Source organism: Gobio gobio, assembly GCF_949357685.1.
Source record: "Gobio gobio genome assembly, chromosome: 9".
In the NCBI taxonomy this organism is placed as follows: Eukaryota; Metazoa; Chordata; class Actinopteri; order Cypriniformes; family Gobionidae; genus Gobio; species Gobio gobio.
In genome coordinates this window covers 6269809-6295446 of record NC_137115.1, presented here as the reverse complement: position 1 = coordinate 6295446, position 25638 = coordinate 6269809, and the positions used below count along the sequence as shown (strand labels likewise).

General features: G+C 37.9%; 1 protein-coding gene across 1 annotated transcript in view; it reads right to left on the bottom strand.

Annotated features, from left to right (window-relative positions):
• Positions 1-25059, bottom strand: part of clmpb (CXADR like membrane protein b) — a 154064-nt gene extending 129005 nt beyond the window's left edge. The window contains exon 1 of the mRNA XM_079825680.1: positions 24457-25059. Coding sequence (XP_079681806.1) covers positions 24457-24487 — 31 coding nt within the window. The 5' untranslated portion in view covers positions 24488-25059. The remainder of the gene's footprint in view (positions 1-24456) is intronic.
• Between the last annotated feature and the right edge of the window lie 579 nt (positions 25060-25638).

Sequence of the window (25638 nt, the reverse complement as noted above, 5' to 3'; positions counted from 1 at the left end):
TTTGCTTACATGAAGGAATATTATACATCTCGCAACTTATTTAGGCAAAAACGACATGTAACCAAATTCAAGGTTATTTTGGCTAGAAGTGGGTTACTCAAAGCCGGACTATATCAGGTCTATAGTTAACCGAGACGGTGAAATGATGGCTATTGCATGCTAGATATTATCTTTTGTGACAGAATTCGAATGTGTCAATATTTGATGAAGTTTACATCATGGATGGTTATTTTCCTATCTATTACTGTAAAGCAACTTTGAAACTATCTGTTTTGTATAAATCTGACTAGACAATCAAACTTCTGCCTATTTTCTTTCCCCTGCTCACAAACACTTATTTTCTACTGCATAGACAGGCATGTTTTATTCAAACTCGCCAGCTGTGATTTACTCAAAGTATGTAGTTTTTGCAACACCAATTGCACCTAACAGAATTACAAAAATTAAAAAAAATTCAAACAACCTTGCAAATGCCCCTTTTCGGGTGTTGCGCCTCCCAAAGTCAAACAACACAAACACTTACGGGGGCTTGTGATGGCATGGTGATGACAGGTAAAAGTAGGCTACTTCTTTACATGTTCATGACCTGTTTAATCTGTGAAGGCAAATTTTTGACTTGCACTTCTGTAACCGAAGCTGAATGTCTTTTCCCATGTAGCGCATCAGCCATGGTCGCACAGCAGCGAAACACTACCTGACTCCGCCTGCTACAGTAGCCACACCTGGAAAGACATTGGAAAGACATTGATTCTCTCAATGTTTTTATTTTATTTTTATGGTGCCTGGATGACTCGATGTTTAAACTTTTGTGGTTGATAAACCTATGAATGGCAAACTAATAGTAGTCAATGAGGGCAGTCAATTTGGGGCAGTCGTGGCCTAATGGTTAGAGAGTCGGACCTGAAGGTTGGGGATTCGAGTCTCAGGTCCAGCAGGAATTGTCGGTGGGGGGAGTGAATAACCAGCGCTCTCCTTAACCCTCAATACCACGACTGAGGTGAGACCCTTAAGCAAGGCACCAAACTCCCAACTGCTCCCCTGTTTTCCCAGGACATGTCCTGTTTTCAAGTCCTGTCCTGGCCCTAATATAAACATTTTCTATCCATACAGAGGAGGCATATTTCGCACGTATTGAAATTAATAAGAAATCTTTGAGTAAACTTCGAGTATCATTTGAGTATCTCATTGCAGGGCAGAGTGTCCTGGTTTTCGGTAATCAAAATATGGTCACCCTAGTTAAATGCAGAGTATAAATTCCAAGTATGGGTCACCATACTTGGCCACACATCACTTCACTTTCCCTTAACAATAAACTTGGTTAAGCAAATCTATTTCAACATAGCTCTTAGGGTTGGTTTACACGACAATAATGTACTGAAAACAGACGACACCGTCTAAACGATCCCCGTTCACACGGATTATTGTTATGCAATCCATGCCAGTAGTTGGCGATGTCACTTTGTCAAGAAACACCCAGCAAACACATAATACGCATGAGTGAACCTGTAATACACAAATTCACGTGTTTGTTGTTTTCATGGAGACAGTAAAGGCATCGTTTTCAAAAGCTTGCACTTTAAAACCCGTTTTCAAAAGCTTGCGTTTTCAGGCCCCCAAAACGCCGTTGTGATGTAAATGAGCAGCCAAAATGCATACAAAGTTTTCAGTTTTCAGTTGAAAACAGTGTCATGTAAACATGCGACAACCTTACATACATCACCCTTAACTACCTTAGTCAATCAGCAAAATAACATGCAAAGCGGTGCCAACCACATTGTACCAATTTTGTTTGCTTGCGCGAGATAAAATCGGTCAACTACATTTTCTACATTTTTAAATTGCTAGTGGAGCTTGGCCATTTTTGGTGGTTGTCACTGTGCTGTGATTGAATTGAAATGTGTTTTTTTATGGTGTTGTGGGTGGTTGCTTATTGGAAAAAAGTCAAACGAGAGCATTTCGATATGGCATCCCATTTTCTGACCTATTTTATTTTCTAGCAGGTCTGAGATTTGAAATGATTAACCTTACACATAAGCCACCATATCATCATTTGCATGCCAACAGGGCTTGTTCTTAGAATAACATCCAGATCTCATTGCAATGAGCCTAAACATTTCTCAAGAAAAGGAAAATGGCAAACCATTAGTCGCACCATTCAATTCAAGTACTGGACGTGGACATGTGACGGGACTGTGTAGCACCCAGCAGAGCTCGGCTTCTGCATTCAGATGGAATTTAGAGGCGCTGTGGGCTGTTCTTTGCTGAGGCAGCACACCCCTTTCCTCCCTCATTCCCAGCCCTCTGCACCACGACACCAGGGATTTAATTGCCTCATTAGCACAGAGCCTGGTGAGGAGCTGAATCCACCACATTGCTCAATGTCAAAAGAGCATCCAAGAGGAAAGGTTAACCAACTAAGAGATCACATACCCTTTCACATCACAGCGTGTTGGTTTCGCATAATCAAGGCAAGAAGATCCTAAGAGCAAACAAAGACCAGATCAACTATAAGTTAACAGATGTATGGACTCCTGAGGAGCTGAAAATAATAAAATTGGCACTAGTGCTCCATATGTTGCAATACATCAAAAGTCAGAGTCAATAAGACTGTTTACTGAAGCTGTAAAGCATTGTTTAAGGTCTGCTGCAGTCCTCGCTTGGGTTTTAATTATTCTGAAAGCCTCATTTTGCAAACGTAGCCATTTTCCCCCCACCAAGTCTCCTTGGACCAAGGCTAACAAATCATGCTAAATCAGATTCCAAAAAGGTAAAATTTTGAGATTAAATGGGATTTAATTTTACTGTACCTGCAACTAGTCCCGAAATGTAATTTCAAGTCGGTAGTGAACAAGAACAAAGTGTAAGCTATGAAAAATTAGATTTGCAAGTCCAAAAATACAGCTGCTTCCATGGCAGCAAAAGAACAATCAAAATTGTAAGCGTTTAAGGTTTAAGGCTTCGGTTCTTTGTAAATGAAATGCCACATTAGATCCGTTTTGCTGTTGTCAAAAAGACACATGAGACACTGTCATCTGAGCACAAACATCAACTCAATGAAACCCAATCTTTTCTTTGCAGTGTAAATGTGGCTATAACAAAAAAAAATGCAAATAAATACAAGAAAGAAGACCAATCTCATTTCAGAATACAAATATTACTTTGACATATACTGTGGGTTAAATTTAGATTATCAAGCATTCTTTCAGGTCAGCGCAAGATTTTCAAATTTCAAGCTTATAAAGTTTACCTGAAATCTGTATGTTAAGTGGTTCAACGTCAACGAATTGCAAAAGGTTTTGTAGTAAATTGAGCAAAAAAAAAGGGCAAAATATTTAGTGGTCTTTTGATGGTCTTAACAATTTTATTCACAAATCATCACTGGTCATGAAATTAGCAATAATTGCACAAATACTGTAGATAAAGTCAGTGTTGTTCCACTCATTGTTAATGGCTTCAAAAAGTTCATGAGTAGTTGAAAAATAACACCATTCCTCTTTAGAAAACAACTTTTCAACTGTGGGAAGCAAGCCATTCTGCAAAATTCTCCTGTACTCCAAAGCATTGAATGACTCACAGTGAAGTAGCTCACAAACACCAGCAGCTAAAAGACTCTCCACACAATGACACTCTTCCTCTGTGCTCCACTGTGGTAGAGAGGCAATTATTATTATATTTCTCACCAGATTTTTTGAAGACACCGCTCTGGAGCATCAGAAAGAATGCAAAGAGAGAATTCTCGTGTTCAACGCGCGTTTCATAGTGATTCATCAACTCTGCTGAAGCCCTCTGAATCCAACTTCCCATATTCTGCCCAAAACTTCATTCTGTCTTTTATGTTTTTCTGAGACAGCAATGGATTTTTAAGTAGAGCATTTGCTTATATTTTGCTAATTTCGTGACCAATAATTTGTGGTTAAGACAATTAAAAGCGTAGTGTTAAGCCATTTGGGCTTCCCTTACGAAAAAGAAGTCAATTCAAGAGCTCTATTCGTTTACTTCTTTTAAACTAAAAATAAGAAAGTATACTTTTTAGTCTACTTTATACTTCTCAGAAAAATACTTAAAATTGCACTTGATGTGTACTTGACTACACTGACAGGAAAGTCTAAGTATATTTGGCCTGTACTTGTACTCAATCTTTTGATCGAGATATATTTAAAAGTATAATTAAGTATTCAAAGTATACTTGGCTTGTAATTGTGTTTACTCTTTTGATTGAGTAGCCTATTCAAAATACTTTTTAAACATAGTTTTTCATACAGTCTTATGAAACTTCTAATGTTTCAAAATATTGATATAAAACATATGTTCCTAATTCTGCGTATCTGAATTTTGTGTAGGCTAGTCCACTGGTAGTGTATATAGGAATTTACTTCAAATTTACTTTACTCTTTCCCCACCATTGACTGAATTTTCCATCTATCCATATTTTCACTGTTATACATTAGGGGGCACTATGCCACATCTTCTAGTACAGAATCTCTGAATCAAAACACAGGAGAAGAAGAAGCAGAAACAAGTGATAGAAGATTGCTCACTCAAATGTAAAATAACGCGATCATCAAACATTAAACAGCATATAAATCAAAACTGCCTAATGTTACCAAATTAAATGTCAAACCCATGAAAAGGGAAACGAGTTTGAAGCTTTGGGGTGTTGATGGACTCGATCTAGTCCATCTGTGTTTTGATCATTGTTCTGAATCTGATCAAGGCATAGTCTTTTTTTTCTCAACTTTTAGTTTGAAATGTTGCCTTTCTTTATGAAATTTACCACATTCAAGAGTTGATAAGAAAGGATGTATGAAGCTATAATAAAATGTTTTAAAAATGAATTAAAGCAAAGTTAAATGTATATTTCAAGTAAAAAAACTAAATCTACATTTGAACATAGTAGTATACAGAAAGTGCAAAAATTATATATAAATAGTAAACTATAAGTATAATGTTATGTTCACAGAAAATGTACAAGCATACTTGCAGTATAAAACTACTAAAGTAGTAGTTTACTGAGAGTAGCAACACTTCAAAGTGTACTTTCATAAACTAAAAAAAATGACTACTTGTATTAAAATAGTAACCTACAAGGATACTTAGAAGTTCACTTGAAGTACAGATGCAGTACAAATGAGAAATCTAGTTGTGCATTTAAGGTTTACTACAGTTACACTTATAGTACACTTAAACATATACTTTTGTATACTAAAGTGGGCCAATTTAGTCCCAAATGTATTGAAATAGTACACTTACAAGTTTACTACTAGTACACATTGATATTAGTATACTACATACAGTATACTTAAAAATATACTTGAACATTACTTAAGTATACTTCATAAAATTAACTTGAAGTATACTTCTTTTTCGAGTTTATATAACATTATATGTAACATTTTAGCAAAACGCATCTGGATCTGGGAAAAGTTTCAGCAAAGAAATGCAGTTATTTATGTGTAGTCTAGGCAAGAGTACAACTTTAGACAGTGTAAGGAAATGTTTGCAAAGAGTGACGAATGACTGAACAGGAGAGGTTGTGTGGAAAGTCTTTATTAGGAAATGATCACACGCACCATCATTTAGAATAATCCGGATTCGTTGACATTAAAAGAAGGCCATGAACAAATTCAATGTGCGTACACACCTGTTCCGAGAGAATATTTTCTGCTCACATAAGAACACTTATGTGCAATTAATAGTGAATGAGATCCACTGTGTGCAAATACATTTATGCATTTTTAGAATTTCTGACTCGCAAAACTACACTGCTTATATTCCATCCGTTCCAAGCATTGCTCCCTCTGAAATTGTACCATTTTCTAGTTTGATGGAGACAGCTATCCTACATGAAAATCATAAATAATCAGCTGTAAAGAGACGCAAGGGAGGCCAAAATGACTAAGCAATTAAGCATGTACAGAGAAATATGGCTGCAGGCTGGGATTCAGGAAGAAGGCGGCTTTAATGTTTGATCCCTGAGGTGCGGTAAGCTTGTTATACCATACGCAGACCTAGTCTCAAGGTCTCAATGTGGGAGTGTGCATGTTTTAACCAAACAGAGTAACAACCAAAGGCTTTGGCTACATCTCTTAGTAAATCTGCTGTGTTTTACACACTAACAGCGGAGGCCTCCCGATATCACCTCCTGTGTAATGTACAGAGATGCTGTCGGCTGTAAAGCGCTTCCTGCACCTGGGATGCAAGGACACGGAAGATATATTAAATGTAAAGATACACATCTGCATGAGCAGGGTAGCGGAAGGTCTCCATTTCATCAACAAGTCAAGTCTAACGACTCGTAAAAAAAAAATGAGGGTGGGTTCGCCATCTGTTCTGAAGCCGTTTCCGAAGAATAAAGATGGGAGGTGGGTGCTTTTTACAGCAGACTAGTGCACAAACCCGTTTTTTCAAGGTGAAAGCTCCTGGACAAGGGGTTTAATCTAGAGTGCAAACAGTGAGTGTGCGCAGCGGCTGGCCGGTTAAAAGGTTGAGGCACTTAGTTAAACGGCCGCACTGGAGTCGGTGTAATCAGGCGCATTAGGGAGTTAATTGCAGACAGGCTTGCGATTGATCAGCGATACTCCTTTATGCAATGTTTTTGCTCTAGTATGAAGAACGAAATGTCTGACACTGAGGCCTGATAATTAAGCCATTCATCACCCAGGCCTATTACTTTCCTAGTACAAGTACCATTTAGGAACTCTCCAGGTTCTCCAAATAAAATCCATTTAAATCCGTCAGAATCTCAAAATATGAGTTTTTCGTTTGTTTTTTATATATATTTTAAATGAGGGAAGAACAAAACAGTAAACTTGGCCAAAAAATGCTAACTACAGCTACAGGTTTTATTGAAAACAAAGCTCACATTAAAAAAGTATACATTGATTATAACATAATCAGTTTTTAATATTTCGTTGGTTCTTGGTTCTGTCTTGTTTGTTTTTGTTTTCATAACTTATTTGTATGACAGCCTTGCCAAAAACAAAATTTCATTGTATCATCACACACTTGACTCCAAGCTCGCCTGACAAGCCAGAGCAACTAAGTTGATAGATTAAACTTTCGCCGTATGCGGTCGGCAAAACTCAGAACACATCTTCCTATCTTAAGAATGACCGTTCTTTTTTCTCAAAGAAAAGCTTCGTCTTCCAGAGTCGCGGCCAAAGCCGTTTCGAAAGACCACTGTTCTCAAGCTTCTTGGTTTTCAGTAGAATGCGGAACCGCCGCAACTCTGCCATCATTATGTTAAGCCCGCCCACCGACTCTATACACAATGTGATTGGCCTGACTAGAGTTTGGCTTTTCCAGCTCGCAAGCCAACGGAGAGTTGCTAGACGCCCTGGCTGCAAATTACATTTGCTGCCGCTAGGTTGCGTCTAGATTTCTAGGCTACAACTTTGCAATATGCTTACAAAATCTTTGACACATTTTCTATTTGAAAAAAGGGTGATGTCCATTTTTCTAGTCCGGACATCACTTTTGGCCACTACAATATTTGGTTTATGGACAACTTTTTATATTGTAATTTGAGTACTCTTATATCAGTGAAAAAAAAAAAGGGTTTAGATTATTATACATGTGGTAATGGCTATGTCTGGATAAACTGAACAGTGAATTAAATTAAAGTCAACTACAAATCAAAGATAATTCATCTCATTTAATTATTTCCTGTTTGGAACTTGATGGACTCAATGCAAAATATCATATTCATAAAAATCAATAAGTCTCATGTTAAAACAAAAGATTCAAATAATAGAGCTTGATGAATAAGCCAAACAGCTGGGACTCATTTATCAGTAAACAATGAAGAACCTGTCTAAAAGAAGCACTTTTTTAATCAATTTATTGATATGAATGAAATCCAAATTGCATGAATTTAATTATCAAACTCAGAAAGTATGAAATATAAGTGACACTTTGGCGATTATATAACATTAATGTCTGTCTCATTTATATTCTCTGAATTCATAAAGGTCCATTAAGGGAACTGTGAATATATAACAGTCATCGTCTTGGAAGCACAAACATCAACTCAGTTTAGAACACAGTATTATAAAATCCCCAGTCCTGGCCTGCATCTCATCAATCAGTTCAATAACCGATCGATGCAATCATATTCCGCTTGCGCAGATCTCTTCCACTAATTAATGACCTTTCAGAGGTAAAACAAAGTATTCGCCAACAACAAATGAGTCATTTTCCATTTCGCAATGCGACTTATGAAGTAGCCTACATTTCTGTACGAATGCTTTTAAGTGCTAATGTCTTTGCAATGTTTTAAAGGGATAGTTCACCCAAAAATGAAGATTATGTCATTAATTCCCTAATGTCGTTCCAAACCCATAAGACCTTCATTCATCTTCAAAACACACATTTTTGAAAAATATATATTTTTGATGAAATCCGAGAGCTTTCTGACACCTGATAGACAGCAACGTTATTACCACTTTCAAGGCCCAGAAAGGTAGTAAAGACATCATTAATATAGTTCATGTGACTCCAGTGGTTCAACCTTAATGTTATGAAGCAACGAGAATATTTTTTGTGCGCAAAAACTTTATTCAATCATTTATTTTCTTCCAAGTCAGTCTCCTACGCTGTTCACGTCGTAAACACAGTGAAGCACTTCCGGGTTCTACGTCAGAACGGCCCCTGCATCAGCATCATACGCATACGTCATTGTGGTCACGTGAACAGCGTCGGCCAATAGTGAGCCAGCATTCTCATGAGGTTTGGTTCTCAAATGCTGGCTCACTATTGGCCGACGCTGTTCACGTGACCACAATGACGTATGCGTATGATGCTGATGCAGGGGCCGTTCTGACGTAGAACCCAGAAGCGCTGCACTGTGTTTACTACGTCAACAGCGTATGAGACTGACATGGAGGAGAAATTTTAATTTAGTAAAGTCATTATTTTTGTTTGTTTTTTTGCACACAAAAAGTATTCTCGTTGCTTCATAACATTAAGATTGAACCACTGGAGTCACATGGACTATTTTAACAATCTACCTTTCTTGCCCTTGAAAGTGGTAATAATGTTGCTGTCTATCATGGGTCAGAAAGCTCTCGGATTTCATCAAAAATATCTTAATCTGTGTTCTGAAGATGAACAAAGGTCTCACGGCAGGGGTGTAAAAACTTTTTTAAAAGGGGGCCAGATTCGATGTTTTGGACACACCTGGGGGCCGGCTACTTTTCTATCATTCATATATATATATATATATATATATATATATATATATATATATATATATATATATATATATATATATATATATATATATATATATATATATATATATATATATATATATATATATATATATATATATATATATATATATATATATATATATATATATAATATTTTGTTTCTTGGAAACATGACAGATTTGAAAAAAGCTTGAGCTGACAGTAGAGTAGCTTGAGATAGGATGCAGATGTACATTTAATACACAAACAATATCTATAAAACTTAACTTGTTTTTTAAATTAACGAGCACTCTATTTCGATCACAGGCAAAACCTCAAACCTCACTATGTTAAAAAATATTGTTTCTATATCTAGAATGGCTTTATGGTATTTAGTCTACATTTAATATAAATACAAAGGCACAAAACGGCAAGTTTATGACAAAAATATAGTCTGTAATTTGGCCTTTATTACTCATTTAATACATGTCTACATTAAAAATGAAATAAAATTAGATATTAACTACATTTCTGACAAAATACCACGGTTACAGTTAGTGTTACCACAGTAAATCCATGATGGTGAATTGTTGGTTAAATGTATTCTGACTGGATCGTCTCAACATTTCTACTGATTTGCACGTTAGTGTTGTTGATTAAGTCGGCGCTGTTTCAACTGGCTTTAAACTAAATTAAATCACAGAGAGATTTTACTGGAGACCTCTACTTCTACTTATCACGTGATCAAGACACTCAGCAAGTAAACACATTTGTGAGCTTGTGAGTCGCGCGTAAGATTTTGGACACCCCAGTATTAAGGGTTTGGAGCGACATTAGGGTGAGGAATTACTGACAGAACATAACTTTTTGTTTGAACTAACCATTAAACTGCCTCTATGATATAAGCTATAGTATAGATATAGTTTTAAGCATTTAATTAGCAAATCTGTTTGACATATGAGATAACAACAGAATAAATTCATAATTTTGAATGGTTTTGGCATGGAATGACTAAAACGTTTCCTTTCAACAGGTCATGACTGAATTTACTGCCGATCAGTGCAAACCTGTGGACCGGCAGATAGAAACAAGGTGGTCAAGGATGAGCAAAAGTGAGGCAGAGGAGATTTCTGCTAGAACGATGGAAATGAAGTGAGACCCTGGAGCAAGCCTGTACAAAACAGCAAATGGAGTGGCCTGCTAGCAGAGCTAATAGACTGTTTCAAATTGAAAGGAACAGCAGGTGTCTAAATAGAGCGACGTGGAACATTTCCCCTCACATTCCATCTCCAGCCTTTCCCAGAACAAAGAGAAAAGGATACCAGCAACAAAGAGTCTAAAGGCCGCGAGCTCTGCAGTGGAGAAGATATTTATCTATCTATAATCAATTCAATTCAATTACAGCTGCCTGTCAAACCAATGGAAACAAAGCAGGAGTCTCATGCTAATGAATTCCTGGTGGAAGACAGAAGATGCTTTCCTGCCTGAGGATGAAACATCCCTTCCTGCTGTAATAGAATATCTTGCTTTGAGGCATTCTGTGCATCGGCAATGAAAACATTAAACAATCAAAACACAAGCAGCCTCTTCAGACTGTCTTATTCTGATTTCCCTGAAAGCAGACAGCTCTCGGATAGCAATTATCAGTGTTTTTGGATGGATATACAAAAACTTGTGGCAATGCTACAAAATAAAGAGGGAAAAACTCATTTGGAAGATATTGCATCATTGCAACAGACACCAGAGCAGGTGCATGCAATCTTATCAGAAAATAAATACATAAGCACAGTGAAAAGCAGCAGATACAACAAAGAGAAATGCTAAACTGGGCAAGTAAATTAGTACAGAGCATTAGTGCAAAAACACATTATGCCTACGAATGCGAAACAACCGCTGCATGAAATCAGATCAGAGTAAATAAAAGCTAACCACACACCTCGGAAATGCCACCATCCATCCGTATTTTAAAAGAATAGTTCACCCAAGAAACTTCATTTTGACATCAAATTAAGTCAATTAGTCATTAGAAACAAAGAGCTTGATGCAATGCATATTGAAATTTTTTTACTTCAAAAATTGTTTTTTTTAGAAGTCGGCATGAAATCAGAATTAACCACTAGGTTACACATTACTAGTCTTGTGGTGAACAGTTCAACAAAAAAAAAAAAAATGTCTTTGTAATCTTTTATCAAAATTTGAAAGCACAACAAGGAGAACTTCCTTCTCTGATGACGTCGGTTTGACGGCTTGGAAAGAAAATGGAATGCCAAAAAAACAAAACAAGCCACGCCCTCTATTCTTCTCGTTCAATATTCAAGTTCATATTCAGTACGTCACAAAACTGAAGTAAAGTCAGTCGCAACTGCCGGTGATTATGAATCACTAATGAGATATCTATGTGGTGTTTTTTGTCATAATTGACCTGTCGGTAAGCCCCGCCCCCCTTAGTTACTGTTGCTAACTCGGACAAACAAACAGAGTTGCTAACTCTCTTACAGTGTGAAACCCTTATCCGGAGATGTTTTTGGACACAGAATGTAGCGGACCCCCTCCGATTGATGGACAAACTTTACTGATGGTTTGTGAAGTTTATTACATCATTTTTCGCAGCATAAGAAGTGCGCATTAACGTCTTTTCGGGGTTGCTAATAAACTGTAAACTTTGTATCTGCAAAACAACTCAGATATACTGCTAGCGTTAGCTCTCCCTTTCAATACCCGTAGACTATAATACCCTTCAAAATAGTCCCTCCTTAATAAGACAGATAACGCAGACCTTAAACATATCTAAACTCTCAGAAATATCACTATATACAAAAACAAATTAGATGATAAATCACAATAAAATCTGTGACATGTAGACCTTCGTTTATGTGTTTTTGACCAACACTGTTATCGTTACATGACGTGAGAACAGTTAATTATTTCGGTTTGTATGTTAGCAGGGTCTCACTAACTTTAATCGTAACTTAATGAGAGTATGACAACCATAAAATCATTTCAGGATCCCTGGAATCAGTTTTACAGTACTCCAGGCACATCGTTTTACCATTTTTGTAGCGTAAACATTGGATTTTCCAATGTTTCTCTATGCCGCTGAAACCTAAAGATGTCAAAGTTCTACTCAACTGCCATTGGCTCATGTGCGTTTGAGGGGAGGGGCTTACCAATAGGTCAATAGGAGCTTGATATTGACATTCATTTACATTGTATCTAAAAGAGCGACCAGGACACTCTAAAAAGCTTTATTTGAGGGCGCAACAGATACAAGAAGGTTCATTTAAAGGCTGAAAATCATTCAGCCATCACTCAATCATTGAGAAATTGTGGTAAAACTATCACCCGGTCATATGTGATCTGGTGACAACACAAGGGAACATTTGCCATCACAGCTCTAGTCTCTAGCTTCACTTAACAGACAAACCCATTCCTCTAGCTCCAGCAAAACCGCCTCTGCAGATCAACAAAGCTGTACCTCTCAGAATAGAGCGGGTTATCTCCTGGGTATTCTTTCCTGAGCAAACACTTACTTTTATATCCATGATCCTCATGTACACTCTTCAAAATTTGATAAGATAGGCGTTTTTTTTCTTCTAAAGCAGTTTGCTATCTTTTTTGGCAATCGGTTTATTTATTTATTTTTGGTCTCTCTGAATAGACAGATCACTGCTCCTCACAGAAAATGGAAATATATACCTGCTTCCCTCCCTAAAAAAAAGTCTAGATCAAAAGCTGCTCGAGCTCAGAATAGACAAGCATGCCAGCCTCATGCTGCATGGTTTCACTGAGGTACTGCTTCCTTTCTCGAGAGGAAGCAAGCAAAGCCTCTGGCACAGGCGGAGAATGTTCAGTCAGTATACATCCATGATGAAATCACTCCTATCAACATGATGCAAAAGCTGAGACACTGTTCTCTGTGCTCTTTCTGGATGTTTTAAGAAAGCCAATACATGCATCACCACACTGATGATGAAAAAGATTCACATCTTTCGCAAAAGGGGGATTTGCTAAGGAATAACTGTATAGCATTGTCAATTTATGTACTCGATAGCACGACTGTGAGTTCGATATTGTGGCATTTTACTTCACCTGTTTTAGTTTCACCCAAGAAAATAGCTCCAAACGAAGCCAAAGCCAAAGCCAGAATCAAAACTGGCAATTCTTATTTCTTTATGGAATACTGCGGTATTTATTGCAAATGATCATTATTTGTATTTTTTAAATTCACGTGATCTTTAATCAGAATAACTTCCCCTCCCTCTTGCAGCGATATCTCTTCTCTGATGACGAGGGCGGGGCAACCTGTCACTCACATGAGATCCACCAATAGCAAACTACAAAAATCACAAAATCCAGCCCCGCCCTACATTTTTTCTTGTTTGAGAAGCTGTTTAACTTTGATATACGTCACAATAGGGAAGGAAAGACGGTTGGGACGGCAGTGAGATTCCAATCCGAAGGGAGCTATCAGTTTGAAGGACACTGCAAACGACATAGGGAATAGGGAAACATCATACATCACTTCACATGAAGTGGAGAGGGAAATTTACCAGTCATTGCACAGAACACTTGAGTAAAAAAAAAGGCAATGAAAAGGAGATGAGGCTCCAGCATTGTTATTATAAATATGAATATTATTGAGTCCTATAGATGTAGTTTATTTGTGGGTATAAAGTGGGCAAGACACAATACTTAATGAAAATGTCAGGATTATGAATAAATAAGATAAAAGACACAGCTAATATAACCAAATACATTTATTTTCACGTAAAAGTGCCCCTATTATGCTACTTTAAAGGCTCCTAATTTTGTTTTGGAGGTCTCCTACAACAGGTCTCCATGCATCACCGGTCAAAAAACACTTTCCTTTTCTCATAATATTCATTGTGCATCACCACATTTTTCAATGATTCTCAAACGACTCGACGGAGTCGTCTCAAACAAACTCTCTTTTCAAAGAGCTCACTCTACTCTGATTGGCCAGACGGCCCAGTCTGTTGTGATTGGTCGACTGCTTACAGGGCGTGTCGGCAGCTAAAGGCTCATTACCATAACTGAACTTCAGCTCCTTCCGGAGGCTTCCGACAGCTCAGCGATTGTACACACTGTAAAGACAGTAATGATGACATTGATTTTACCATATCAATCCGAGTGCAAGTCCGATGATGAAACATTGGAGGAACTAGTTATTCAACCTGAACCTCCATCTCAAGGACGACTTTCTCAGTGATACGCTACTCATTTTGAGGTACATTATGAGATGTTGCAAGTGTAATTCCTCACCCTCAGCCTTTACAAGTGTTTGCCCACCATTGACGAGTCAAGTTGTTCACGGGCGGAAACGTATAACATAGGCATTATGCAAATGTATTTTTATATTGACGTAGATCTGTAACGCAGTGGGATTCGAATTAAAAACTAATCGTATAGGCGGTTCAGAGTCGATTCTTTCGTTTGGGAGATTTGTCGTGCACTTTCGACTTTACAACTTTGCAGAACGTTTACATTCATAAGCCCTATTCGGACGGGATTAGTTTTACATGGGGAGGTGGGGGTAAAGTAATTTTACCTCAGGACATCTGTAATATTAATGGCCAATTCACACGGGATAAGACATCTCAGTAAAACTAGCAGAAGTGGGAGGGGTAACTCGCTTTACGCACCAGAGTAACCTCCTTGTTGCCATGTGCGTATGACGTTGCTTCCTGTTATCACGTGAGCAAACACACAACATGGCGCCAAGAAGAAAAACGCAACACTGAAGCAGGGAGGTAACGCTGTGTTTAATCTCAGTTTGGGGAGAACGTCGGTTTCAGAGGCAGTTTGAGACCATGGTGCAAAATCACACTATTTGGTAATAGACACTTACCCAGCGTTGAAGTGTTGTGCCTCTAATAAGTGGTTTTGATCTTCTTTTTGCTTTAAATGGTATGCGGAAAATACTCAAGGTTTGCCACAGAGTTGTCCCACCACCTACAACACAACCAAGAGCTTCTTCAAGCACCTCCATGCTTGCAAAACACGCCAAAAACTACTTTTAAACAGGAAATGATGGAATTTTACCATACATTTTTACAGCGGGTCTATTTGACCGGGATTAGTATTACCCGAGGTCATTTTTCCGGACCTTTTTACAGAAGGTAAAAGTCTCCTTAATCTTTACTGACATTGTCCGTAATGATTACAAAGATGGCACATTCGAACGGGACTAAAATCACAGAGAACCTCTGGTAATAACTACTTTACCCCCACCTCCCCATGTAAAACGAATCCCGTCCGAATAGGGTTATAGATAGCTATATTGCACACTGAATATTCGAAAAAACATAATAGGGGCACTTTAAACATCGCCACAGACATTTGTCACTGTTTAGCGATTTCATATATGACAATTTATATTAATTCAGGGGTCTCCAAACTCGGTCCTGGAGGGCCGCTGTCCTGCAGAGTTTATCTCCAACCCCATTTAAACACACCTGAACAAGCTAATCGGTGTCTTACTAGGACTGTGTAAGACCTTGATTAGCTGGTTCAGGTGAGTTTATTTGGGGTTGCCTATATTACCCTCCAAAATACCACAAAAAAAGTGACACAACCATGCAGTCAATTCTCTCCTCGATATTCATTGTTTGGTTCATTGGCAATTTTTCTGACAATATTGTTTATCATTGTGCTAATCTCAGCTCCTCATTGAGAACTCTCATCAAACTGTTTACACTCACTACAAACAAAGTACTTCCAGGAATCAGGGAAAAAGTAATTGCCCTTGCACCATTGACTTTTATAGTTATTTACTGCATCAAATAATGCACACAATCCCCAATTCTTTCTCTTGCAAATAAGCATGGAGGTGGTGATTAGCAAAATCCTGTTGGGCCATGCAATTCTAGAAGGCAAAACCTGCATATCAGGGCTTGAGTGAGGGGCGGGGGCCGCTCGAGACCAATGACTTATGTAAGCGAACCGGGCATTGCTACACCAAGATGCAGCTGGATTGAATTATTGTCAAACCAGACCATTCATGAACATCTGTCAAAGGTTAGCCGTAAAGGAAAATAGGCAGTTCCTGTTGAGCGGCTCCAAAGTAATCTGGGAGTAATTTAGCCAAGGGAGTCAAAAGAGTCTGAGATTTATAGGCTAGAGGACGACGGCCTGGTGTTTACTGTGGGCTCCTTTGATTTGTTTCAGTCAAGGAGTGTGTAATAGTTGTTCATTGTTGCAAACATAAAAGTTTTCTTCATAATTAAGGGTTTTATATTTGAGACAAATACAGCTAACATTTACTTATAGTCTATAGACACGAGACAGCAGCTGAGGGAAGGGTGGTTTGAAATGCCAGGAATGATAAAACTAATATTTCCTTTGTGTTTTTATTAATGAATGATATTCCTTAATACTCCCACGATTGGCCAACAGATAGTCCTGTCCCAAACAAATATATACATGTAAATACACACTAAAGTTCAAATGTAAAAAGTTCAGATTTCTTTTTTTTTTCTTGAAAGAAATTAACTTTTATTCAGCAAGGATGCATTAAATTGACCAGAATTGACAGTCAAGACATTTATAATGTTACAAAAAGATTTATATTTCAAATCGAGTCTGTTCTTTCTGTTAATTTATTATCCATCAAAGGATCCTGAATCAAATATATCACAGTTTCCACAAAAATGTGAAGCAACTATTTTCAACGTTGATAATAATAAGAGACGTTTCTTACGCAACAAATCAGCTGATACAAATTATTTCTGAAGGATCATGTGACACTGAAGAGTCAAAATTCATCTTCGGTCACATGCAGAAATAAATGACATAATATAGTACATTAGAAAGCAGTTCTTTCAAATTGTAATGTATCTGTTTTTACTCTATTTTTGATCAAATTAATGCAAACATTAAAAAAATCTTACCGACTCCAAACTTTTGTTTTATATATTATTTTTTAACATATTTTAACTTCAATGACACAATCTTTGACAAACATAATTACAAACAAAACATCTATTACACAGATGAAGCACCTCCCACAGATTGAGTCACAGCATATTTACAAAATGACACCGCACCACATGTTCCTCAAGGCCAAACGAGTAGAATAACACATCTGGAGGACTCTTCAAGCTGTTTATCTGCTCTGCGAGGAGTACATACAGTACAGGGAGAATATTGAATTTCAGTACAGAGTTGAGACAATGTCACCTCAGATGTGCTGCAGCAGGAAACAAGTATTTCAGGAGAAGGTTGTTCTACCAGCACTGCACCAGCTAACTAGAAGCTCCGAGTCCATAATGTAGAGGTCTGTCATATCATCCCATGACAAAAAGAATATCAAATAGCCGAGACAAGGAGGACAAACATAGGTTAGACCTGGAGCACTGTGTTTTTGTGAGGCTTTAAATGCAGATAGGCTTGATTTGGATGATATCCTGATGGAAAACCTCAGAAATGTTCATGTCACTGCAGAGCCAGACACCCAAACCACTTCGAGAAAATTGCAATGCTATTTATGTTGCCTAACCAAACATCTGAGCTTCAGTAAACAAGGCAAACAAAAACCCAAATCTCCAGATGAACATTTCAGGCACTTGAACCCACTCAAATCATTCTGCACATATTAAATTAAAGTCTGCAAAAGTTTTCTCATAAATATTTTTTGTAAAAAAAAAACAATCCCCTAAAATGTAATATACATCATAGTTTCACCATGTTAAGAAGAAAAATGTATTACAATGCCAAAAAACGATTTAAACGCCAAAGCTCTCATCACTGCGCAGCATTTTACCGTAAACATTTATTCATTCATTCATTCTGCTCACATTTCCTGTGATTCAGGGACGTGCGCATCGAGATGTCATTTTATAACCTCTGGGTCTGCAGTGTCCTGTCATTTTCAGATATGAGAGATCTTCTTACTGCCTGTGGTTATCAGCCAAATATAGCACAGGATGAGAAAATGAGTTACTTTAACCAACACTTTTCCATGTTAGTGTAACTAATGGCAACCTGATTTTCTTAACAGAAGGCTGATGACTGCATTCATTCATTATGGAAAAGTCAAATATCTAGTGATCAGGCCACACTCACACAGCGACAGAATCTGGTTGTCAGTCCAGTATTTTAGTCCTTTTATGGTTGCGTTCACATCAGGGGCGATTCTAGGATTTTCATTTTTCAGGAGGGTATGAAAAAAATGGCAACACTTTAGTTTAGGGTCCAATTCTCACTATTAACTAGTAGCTTATTAGTATGCATATTAGGATATTGGCTGTTATAAAGCAACTATTAATGCCTTATTCTGCATTACCATAGTGTGCATCCCTTAATCATACAATGTAGGCAGGTTTATAATCACTGAGATCCCAAAAGCGATGTTGTTTGGGGGGTTCGGGGGCTTGCTCCCCCGAGAAAAAGTTGATTTCCATGATCTACATATGTGCATTTTAATATATTCTGAACTCCAAAAATTAGATAACAATAGCTTGAAAACCATGTCAGTGAGCAGATATGACTGATAAAGTTCGTCCGTGAAGAAAGTAAACATATGTTTAACGGATATTTATGTTTTGTAATCATTTTCATAATACATGTTAATTTACTGAAGGCTACCAGGAAAGGTAACTACATTTATTAAATTAATTCAAAATATGCACACATTCATTACTAATATTATGCCCTATACAGGCTGAAAAAAGCAGCACTTTTTTATTTAGGCTACTGAGAGCTACTAATGGAATTATTAAAATTACAATATGCACACATTCATTACTACTATTCATTACACATACTATGCCTAATCTGAAGGAAATGGCTTTGTTAATATTTCTTGTTTGTTAATTATATTATAAATGACATTACATAGGCCTATTTCAATTCAAAATGGCGAAATTAGAAAAATTAATTTGCCTGAATATTTTTGTCATTTGTTTAACATTTTTGACTTAAAGAAGCAGCTGTCAAATATGAAATGATTAGTTTAGCTACATATCTCGCACTTGACGTCAAGTTGTGCAGCTAAAATTCGCTCTCAGCCTCAGCAGCATCTGTGCGTACATAAAGCCCGCCTACTCTGATTTGATTGGTTTTCTCAAATATTTTGACATTGACGAGCGGTGACAGACCAATGAGGCTCAGATCAACGCACACACCTCTGCTTCTGACGTGCGCTCTGTTCGCCGCCACATCTGATTGAAGAACACGCTGATTAAAAGACGTGACGAAGCAATATAACATATGAAAATCAATTTTATATGTTATAAAGGTTAATCACAGATTTTTTAGGGGGGCTGGGCAGAAGTTTGGGGGGGCTGAAATGGGCCTAGTGACGCCCATGGTTCACATAGTATTTACAGGAGTGAAAACCGCATTCTATAACCAAATTCAACCGCATGTTTGGAAAACCCGCACTGTGTGAACGGAAACTGACTGGAGAACTAGTTGTCTGTCATGTCATACAGTGTGAGAGATCCGCTCTGAGCTGCACAAACGTGTGTATACTGTGTGTTGCAGGTTTTCAGGTTGTGGTCTTGCTTTCGGTAATGGACATATGAGCATCTGAAGGTTTTATATCCAGTCACTAGCCTGGTTTCCATTACCGATAAATGTCTAAATGTCGATAAAAAACTATTGCGAAATGACAGCGTTTTCCATTAACCGATGTTATGCAACTAAAACTTATTCCAAATAAGTTGTTCCAAAAATCATGGTGACGGTTCATTAGTTCACACTAACAAATAATCAGATAGAGTAAATTAGTTTGCGTACTTGGCATGATGTCTGAGGAGAGCTGTCTCGGAACATATGTGAGTGGGCTACATATATTTAGGCCTCCTCTCATGCTGATAGATCATGTTAACGTGTTCCTCCCGAACTTTGTTAATAAAACATCATGGGCCCTAGTTTAACGGTCTGAGCACATGGTCCGAAGTGCACGGCGCAGGTGCACTTAGGGCGTGTCCGAATCCACTTTTGCTAGTTTACCGATGGAAAACGCACCAAAAGGGATGTACCTAGTCGCTTAATGAGTCATGGGTGTGAATTGGGCGTAACGTGCAATAAACCAATCAGAGTCTCATCTCCCATTCCGAGTTGCGCTTGCACAATGGCGGATTCTTTATTTACGTGGCGTAATTCGCGAGCGGATAGACTGAACACTTCTCCAGAGAGGAATCCTTTTATTTTTAACATTTAAAATGTTTGTGTGCTGCTGCGCATGTGTGTAATAAGTGTACGCGCATTGTGTACCCGCCCATAGGCGCATATTACTAACACGCCCTTTAAATAACACAAAAAGTACTGCGCTATTAACTTTAGAGACGGTTTTGGTTAGCCAATGGTGCAGTCGTTTTCAGTTACTCAAAATAGGAACCCACCAACAATGCGCCAGAACACACCTGGTTTTCAGACCAGCATACCCGTGGGTGAACAGATGGGTGCGAGTTAATTTGCTATTTAAACAACGTGGCACTGGATGTGAAAATGATAACTGTGTCGGGCTGAAACTAGCAAAAACCACTTGTGTCGCGTTTGGCGTCGCATTGTGCCGGGTGTATGATAGGGCCCAAAATGTTTACGTACCGCACATACACCGTATAAGCCAATATTTTTATGTAGGTGTATTATCCAAGCATTAATCGCAAGGAAAGCCCCTTATACCTGGGACAGCCACGAATGAGGTGTTTCTAGGAGGTTATAGTACACGATTTCACTGTGGATTCAGAATGATCATGTGACTTTTACATACGCCAGGTGACCTGTAAATGCGAAAAAACTTTCCATTGCAGTTTTGCGAAATATTCCTTTTTTGAACTGCCTGAAAAACCACCTCATGTGAATGTAATTTGTTTTGTTTTTTTGTGATATATGGGAGTTTTTTCAAAATTGACTACTGTTCTCCACACCAGAGCTGCTCCTGTTCCACCTAGATATAAAAGCTGCTAATTAATATTTGAGGGATGAACTTATGGCTCGATTGGACTCATATCAAAAGTGATCAAACTTTTAAGTTTCATGTACATCGCCATCTGTGATCTTACTTTGGTCACTGTCGATATGGTTACTGGTAAGAGAATATGAGCTTGACTCCCAATGCACTGTCATTCAGACAGTATTCAGGACATTTCGAGACTCGCAAGTAAATGCGGTTGTCAATCCCCAAAACTGACACTGTGAACGTCGTGGAGTCTGTGTGTTGGATGAGCATTAATCACGTGACATGGAGAAAGGTCTTTATTATGATTCCATTCCATTTCTGACAAGCAAATTACAATCTGTTATTACTTCCCAGACTTCCCATTTAACGTTTTCCATTCAAGTCAGTCGGGGTTAGACAACTGATTTATCATCCATGTGGTTTGCCATGATTTCTGCACAGTTTGGTTGGTTTGTCCTTTTTTTTTAAGCTCATTTCCAGATAGTAGAAGCAGCTCATTTTTCCAATAAGACTTTTAAAATATATATTACTTTCCTCCAGGGTGCTAGATTTAAGTAATGTAAGATCTTCGAAAGCATCAAATCAAATCAAATGGAAATTACCCTATTATGCACCATTGATTCCGTCTATCAATGAGGATATTCTGCAATGAGATGAGCTCGACATGCCAAACATACTAGCTTAAAAGCTTTTTTCATTAATGGAGTTGTACATTCTTGAAGAAATGTACTTCTAATGATACCACAAGGCTATTTCATTGAACTAATTTAATGCACAAGCCAATGGGATTTACTACAAGCACACTCAGTTCTCAATCAATTCCTGTCTCACAACACAGACCAAGTAGATAATCATTAACCACAACACATTAAAATGATCTAATAACATGTCTGAAAATAATTAAGGCTCAGTCAATGGCCAAAGACAAAAAACGGCATAGGACAGACAATAGCAAAAAAGCATGACCTTTTAAAATGCAGTAACCTGATTGATAAATCAATATCTCAATGCAATGTGAGACTATCCCTTTATATTGCATTTATAACTGTGAATTTATATATCTCTATATATTTGGATACAACCATCTTGCTTAGCTTGAAGCAAATGCAAATGTGCAAAGCTGTGTTTTATTGAACTCCTTTGAAATTGTACAGCACTTTGGTACACTCTGTGTTTTATAAGGTGCTTTCTAAATACATCTTGATTTGATTACATTTTAATGTGATAAAGGATTTTATTCTTTACATTGAAAAATATACATGATCTAGATGCACGTGTCAGGGCGCATGTAAAACGCTCTCCGTCTCCTCTTGCCATCTTGCCATTACCCTATAATGGGATTACGCCAACTAGAAGCATCCCATAGGTGTGTGGGTTACAGTTTCAGCACTGTAAGCAATGCACACTTTACACTGCAGCGTAGCTATTAAACATAACATATGTAAATGAAGGCTAACTAATTACTATAGCAATAATTTCCTATTAAGTGTGCAATTAATTGCAAATTAAGTCATGGACACTAATGTAAAGTGTGACCAGGCATTTTATATTCCTATAAGACAGATATGGGCTAGTTAGTTGTAACATGCCCCGTGAATTAGCGAGATTTGATCCACCAAATTAAAATAACAGTAACATTATATTTCGCTGTATAGTTCGAGTAAACAAGCAAAGGCACTAAAAACATACTGGGATACATTTTAAGGATTCGTGTATCAAATGAAAGTAGATTTGAACCCAAAGGTTGAACTATTTATTGAATTGTTAATTTGTTGGGTCATCAGGATGTCACATTTTATTCCGTATTAAAATGATATTACTTGGTTAGTCTACATTTTTACTCACATATTTTGTGTTTCATAATTGTTTTACTGTATGTGAAATACGCTATATAGGTTCCCATGCAGCGTCACAACTTAGCTACCCCGGACAGTGTGACAACATGCCCTGCTATTGGATCGTGTGTTAAATCAACTATCTTTGTTCCTAGCTCAGATGGATGTACAGCTTTTTTTGGTATGTAACGTCACAGAGAAACTGACTTTCCAAACAAACCTGAGAAACTGTAGCCATACTATTCCCATGAGCCTAATAACACTTTACTGAAACATTTGAGGAAAAATTAATTGCATGCATTATGCTGATATGAAACAATAGTGTGGGAAGATGTTGTCTTCAAGCTGATGCTCTGTCACGGGTGTCTCGGCAGCGTTGACCTTCTCAACACGCCACGGAGAATGCGCGAGGAATTTTAATACAGCGTATCATACATTTAGGGAGCACAATAGCCAGACTCAACACACACCGCTTTCATCCTGCATCACATAGACGCGCAGAGGACGCGAAAGATGGGACAAAGTTTGGCGCAGTGATTATAATAAACGATGGGTCACGCGCACTAAACTCCCGTTACAAACGTGCTCGAGAATCGGACAATGAACCGCGAGCGAGACGGTGGAGGACTCCGAATGTGACCCATGCATGCATGCTTTCACACATCCTCCAGCACACGCAGACACGCGAGACCCTCGTGCACACCGGACACCAGCGGCTCGCGCCACCGGCTCATCACTGGACGTTTAACATGAGGATCTATTTTTGCCATCCGATGTCACAACAAATTAAGAAATCTGGATTGGGCGACGTGCCCTGTCTTTGTTTCGCTCTGCGCGGAACGTTAAATTTAGTGCCGTGGCACAAATGTAACCAAACCAATGCTAACATTTGTATTAATGTTTGGATGATGCATAATCATCAAAATCATGCTTTAATATTTCCATATATGTACATTATGCTGTCTCTCCCAGTTATCCTTATGTGGGGTCTCAGACACTTAAACACAAAGATGGAATGTTTAAAAAAAGATGCTCAGGTTCGACATAAAATCATAAAAATCATTTAAAAAAATTAATAAATTTGAGTTGAGCTAAATGGTCAAAATCAGCATTTTGCACCAGAACATGATTTAGTGAACTAGCGAATTAAAAGTTCTCCATTGAACTTTTGGTTTTGGAATCTTTATTTTCAAGAGTTGTCTGTCTGAAGGGTGTGGGCTAACTCATCAGATCCCGAAAGCCAAAAACATCTGGATTTGATTTACTCAACTGGGTGGGGGTCTTATTATGAACAGTAGCCTACTTCTGACTATTCTGCAAAGCTTAGAGTATTCGTATTGAATACTTCATAATGCTTAAACTTATGGCATGGATGTAGGTGAACAATATCCTACTACAAACGATAGGGCGGAACAACTTAAAACACAAGGTTAGATTTCCCCCCCAAAAAAATGAAACCGAATGCCATACTCTAAAGAAATGAATAACTCAGTTTACTTACAAAGGAACAAGGAGCGGTATGTTGCAGACATCACGAATCCCGTATGAACTGGAAGTCCTTTATAATAATGATAATAGAACAAATAAACAATGCGTCCCGCTTCCTTCGGTGCTCTTCACGCCGTCTCAAGTGTTCAATCACAAAAGCTGTAGTAAAGCAGAAGTACTTGAGGAGAAAAATGGACCAGCTGTCTATTAGGAGACGAGCACAAGGACGGCATAGCTGGACATGCTGAAAGACGAATCCATCATCAAGGACTGGGACATCATCTCCACGTTTCCATCGGTTTCACCGTCAGATCATCAAAGTTCCCGTTCGCACTGAGGGAGGACACGCGTCTCAGGTTGCCGTTGCGCGGTGTCCTCTGTCTCTCTTTCTCTCTTTCTCTCTCTCCCTCTCCCTCCCTCCCTCTCTCTCTCTCTCTCTCTCTCTCTCTCTCTCTCTCTCTCTCTCTCTCTCTCTCTCTCTCTCTCTCTCTCTCTCTCTGAGTCTGTGGCCGATGCAGAAGAATGCACAGCGCGTGGATGCTGAAGGATGGAGACCTCTAGAGTCTGAAGTACACTCGCACTGTCTGGATGGAGAGGGGCAGAGCACATGTGCTCTGATGGAAGCGGATGCAAAAAAGCCACAGTGTAAGAGCAGCGTGTTAACAATACACGACACGTCAGACTTCATATTTCACAATGTGCATGTTTTGTTTTTTTTGTTGCTGCTATTTTCCACAATATATCGTACAGTTATGTATGCTATAAAATGACCTTGCAAAATCCAAGAGGTTTTATTTATCAAATATATCCTTTGTAATTATTAGTATCACATAGGCTACTTAATATTTCACAATATATCATGTGCGTATTTTTGTTGCTATTTTCACAATATATTGTACGGTTATGTAGGCTATAAAAGGATCTTGCAAAATCCAAGATGTTTAGCAAGCATATCCTATGTAATTGTTATTATTATGAAAATTACTGTTAAATGGCTGTGCATATTAAATATAATAAAGCATATTGAATACAATAAACACAGTTAAATGGATTCTGGAGATCTAGCATGAAATATCATGTTATAAGTGTTTAATAATAATTAGTATTCATATAATAATAATAATAATTGGAATATTACTAATGGCTGTGTATATTTATACAATACAATAAGAATGAATATCAATACTCATATTTC